Raw genomic sequence first — 4,457 nt, 5'->3', positions numbered from 1 at the left:
TGCTTGGCTAGCAACAGCCTTCATATGGTGAAACTTGAGCCCCCGTGGCTTGCTCGGTCTGGTCTGCCTATGTTTATCCGATGTCTGTCCGGGATTTTTGGACAAGCACAAGTGTGCTTGTGACGGTTTCACTGTCCAAACCGAACTTTGTGTTATTTCTGCTAACCTGTCTAAACTGAATCTTGCTAACACTTGTATTCGGCTAGTACTCGTTATTTGATTTGCAGGTTTGAAGGTGAATATGACCGGAAGATCATCCTCAAGACACTTAGTTTAGGTTTAGTTTAGAATTAAACTTGTAATTTTTCCTTTTCTTTTATTCTGTTCATTATATCTCAATTCTTGTATCAAGAATATTGTAAAGACTTTGTAATTGTGTTGTATATCAATAAAGCTCAAGTTTTTGGTTTATGAGCTTTTGTATTATGTAATGTGTATATTCTTGATTAAATATTGTATTTGATATTTACTTTGAAATTCAAAATGATTTGAATTTGTATCTTGTGTTTGAATTTTAAATTCATTGTTTATATTGTGTGATGTTTATATTTAAATGTTTAACACTTATCAAATGCAAACATTCCCCAAAGTAACAAGTTACAAAAGAGATCATGTCGAAATTTCCCTAACTCACATTGCCTAACCCTAGATGCAAAATGAGAGAGAACCTCGATCCCTCTTAGGTTTAGTTGCAATAAGGCGCGAAAATTTCCCCCGTTTTGCGATGAAATGCACATCCCATTTCTAAATCTACCCTTCGTTGTTCCTATGTTCTGGGTTATTACACTCCCTCAGTACCGCCACTGCCTCGCCATGGCGCCATCACAGCAAGCCACCCCGCGTCAAGCCGAGGGCACCAGGAGATCCACGGCGTCGTCCTCTACATCCTCGTCCAAGGAATCGACCTGAGGCGCTTTGTATCAAGCGCACGGTCGCCGATTCCTCCTCCGTCTCCGGCGAGATAATCCTCAATTCTGGCCGCTGGAGACCTCCCCCATCCTCTCCGACCTCCTCCACGGCTTCCGGTGATGTGCTCGTTCTTCCGGACCTCTTCCCCGTCTCAATCTCGTCCTCGTTTTCTTTCTACCGACGTTGACCACCGGTAACCTCCGCAGGAGCTCGTCGCCGGCGACACTCCGGTGCATCCCCGGCCATCCCATCACCTGCAGCTGAACCGCTACGTCATGGCGCACCCTCGACGCAATCTGTCTCGTCCCGGGTCGCTCCCATCCGCCGAATCCATCACAGACCTGCTCCTCCGCCATGGCTGCAAGCTCTTCCTCACGTCCTCGGCTGGTTCAAGTTTTGTCCAGCCTCGTTTTTACAACAAAAGCATGAGCAGCACACTGGTTCAGCCCTTGATCCCTTAAGCAACACACCAGTGTTCAATTACCTGCAACCGCTGATTAAATCCAACCTTTTTCTCTGATTTTGTTTCAGTTCTCGCGGCGAAGATGCTTCAATAAGTGTAGAGCCTTTTTCTATATCAACAACGGGGACGTAGTATGTCTGGTTCGTCCTTTATCCTTGAATCCGGATACCCAGGTTCAAATTACAGGCTACAGGTTTAATCATCCAATTCTTTTTGTTCCTACTCAGATCCGGCGCCTACTGGGCCTCGGGCCGTATCCTCGTCAGCTTCTTCGATGCCAAGCGCGCGGCAGCCCGCTTTTCGCTGCTCAGGTCCGGCGTTGTACCAGCCCATATCCCTCTCTTTTTGTTTTATTCCTTTTGCAAATCTTGTAAAAATAATATCTTCTAAAGTATAACCCCAAATGCAAAGTGTTATATATGAAAGGATCAGAAAAATGCAAGGAACATGAATACGACCATTCATCTGTTTGCATCTCGCATCATGTCGCGTAGTGGTAGTTATGCATGTTCACCTAACATATATGCGGAGTATTTTGGATTTCCAACTATGGTTTTCCCCGCTCCGCTTAAATTTGAAGTAGCGCACCCTTGCCATGATATGCCATGCTAACCACCACTTAAATTTGCTGGTAGAAATGCAACTCCAACCTAACTTGTTTGTCCGGGGTTCCGACTCCGATTAATATGGTTAAGTTGCATCGCACCATATCTGCCATGTCATGCATATCATCTTGATCATGCTGGTTCTTATTCCGTAGTAGTAAGACTTGCATGCGTTGTGTGTCCCAGCATTTTCTTCTTCCCGGATAGGATCACGAAGTGGTGTTGTGAGATACGACGAGTTCTCCGACAAGTGCTTCTGCAGCTTTTCACAGGCGAGCCCTCTCTCTTCACCTATTATACACTCTCCCTCGCATTGCTATCCTTATGTTGCGCTTCTTTATCGAGTCACGTGTCCTATTCCACTTGTCTACCATAATAATCCTATATGTATCATTCCTTACCCATAGCCGTTGCTTGATGTTTGAGCCTTGCGAGTCGTAGGCGTGTTTAGGCTCTGTTGTTTATCTCGATCTGTTATCGGGATATGTTGGGTTGTTGGGAGGTTATCACATGCTATATCAGTTGTTGGAGATACACATGCTTTACTTATTTGTTAACAACTAAAATTTGTAAGCAGAGGCATCTGTGAGCCCCTTTGCGAAAGCATCGGAACTTTGACTCGCTAATGTCCCCTAGGACCCAAGTTCTTGTTATCTATTCCGAGATTGAGCGCTCTATCCACGCGTGGGGACGATTATTGGGACCCCCCCTCACCCATTACCTTTTCTCAAGTCAGTTGAAAAGGGGGCCACAACCTTGGTTTTATTTGCCTATGCCATGTATGCCATGCTTTACTTACTGTTGCCTTCGGGTGTTTACTTCATGTTGCCTTCGGGTGTTTATATTCTGTACTGTACCCCGCGAGACGTTTAGCGAAGCGTGTGGTTTGCACGCCTAGCCGCTGACGCAAACCCTGAGTCCGTCTCGGAGTACGGCCGGACTTTGTCACGGGTAGCTTAGTTGGGTGGCCCCCCTAGACTTTCTTGTTGAACTGGGAACGGTCTTGTTGTGTGACATCCACCTGTCGTAAGTGGGTCGAGCATGCGTATGGTTACATTTGGGCAACCCCTGCAGGGTGTACATCTTATCGATAAGCCGTGTCTGCGGTTATGGACGACTTGGAATTGTATAGCTTGATCATAGACAACTTACACCGTTATCTTGTTGCTAATAATCTGCTAATAACTTGCGTGGTAATATAGCATTACTACAACCGATACCTAATAAAACTTGTCCACCGTTGAGTGCCTTTTACATTGCTTCTTCACCTTGTTGAAGGGGATATGTGTATTTGGCTGGGTTATGTTTGTGTAGTATTTATCTGTTACCTTGTACGCTCTCTTATCTTCTCTGAGTAGACAGATGTTGTAGCGTGTCTCTATTGGTTATAGTAGTGCTGCCGCTAAAACCTACCATATAGCCCCAGGCGATATATATATATACTCGCCCGGCGAGCATAGCCATTTCTAGTCTCGCTAAGTACGTGCCGGAGTTCGTTCCTTGGTACTGTTGACGTCAGAAACCCACTGGCGGGCAGCGACAGGCAACACAGTAGAGCCGGGAACAACTAGGGCTGCGGCTGGCCCCGGTCCCTCAGAGCGACGGCCCGCAAAGCCTCCTGGTCACACGTCCGATGCTATCGCAAGGGCGTGCCACCCGACCTATACCCGGTCGGGAAGGTGTGGATGATGCCTCGCTTAGTTTCCTGCATGGCATACACGTAAACATTAAATACGAGCCTCGATCGGCTCTCAGGTTATCCTGTGAATCGGCTCAAAGAGCCGATCCACCCATGATTCGTACAAGGTGTCCGAATATATGGTGGTCCTGCTTGATCAAGATAAAGCTAATGAGATCTACGATGATTTAGGGTTTTCACCGCATAATCGGATCATCCTACTCAAGATTGGGCCTCGCGCTCGCGCACGATGACCGTAAGCCGATCCTAGACAGGGCCTAAAAACCAACACGAGGTTGATCCCCGGAACATCCTTTCCAGGGCAAGCAAACGTCACCCTACACGCCGCTGGATCCTCCAACCCTTTGTAGGGCCTAACTAATGCGGATGTTAAACTAATCCTTGATGAACAAGGAGCAACCGTAACGGATCAGATCTACTAAACTATGATCAAGCGGGGTGCCGCCCCTACACCTGAGATAGGTGTAAGGGCGGCTAGATGCATAAGGGTTGCACTACGACAGCATATGATACGAAGAACAATGCTAACCCTAACGCATCTAAGATAACTACGTTTCTCGCCATCAAAAAGGCTTCAGCACGAGCAACGCATGAACAACGAGATAGGCTTGTGCTGCCTAGATCGCAAGATGCAATCTAGGCAGCATGGTGCTTACCGGAGAAACCCTCGAGACGAAGGAGTTGGCGATGCGCCGAGATTTGTTTGTGTTGAACGTTGGTTGTTGTTTATTCCATAAACCCTAGATACATATTTATAGTCCAGGGGACTTTCTAATTCAGT

General features: G+C 46.7%; 1 protein-coding gene across 1 annotated transcript; it reads left to right on the top strand.

The window, feature by feature from the left end:
• The first annotated feature begins 1,062 nt into the window (after positions 1-1,062).
• Positions 1,063-2,213, top strand: LOC124669699. The gene is made up of 4 exons (XM_047206261.1): positions 1,063-1,349; positions 1,441-1,512; positions 1,600-1,683; positions 2,164-2,213. Exons 1-4 carry the CDS (start codon positions 1,185-1,187, stop codon positions 2,182-2,184), a joined length of 342 nt encoding a protein of 113 aa, XP_047062217.1. The 5' UTR covers positions 1,063-1,184; the 3' UTR covers positions 2,185-2,213.
• The last annotated feature ends 2,244 nt before the right edge of the window (positions 2,214-4,457 follow it).

The sequence above is a fragment of the Lolium rigidum genome, chromosome 7 (genome assembly GCF_022539505.1).
Source record: "Lolium rigidum isolate FL_2022 chromosome 7, APGP_CSIRO_Lrig_0.1, whole genome shotgun sequence".
Classification (NCBI taxonomy): domain Eukaryota; kingdom Viridiplantae; phylum Streptophyta; class Magnoliopsida; order Poales; family Poaceae; genus Lolium; species Lolium rigidum.
The sequence above is the reverse complement of the archived record's forward strand: the minus strand, read 5'-3'. Positions and strand labels throughout refer to the sequence as shown.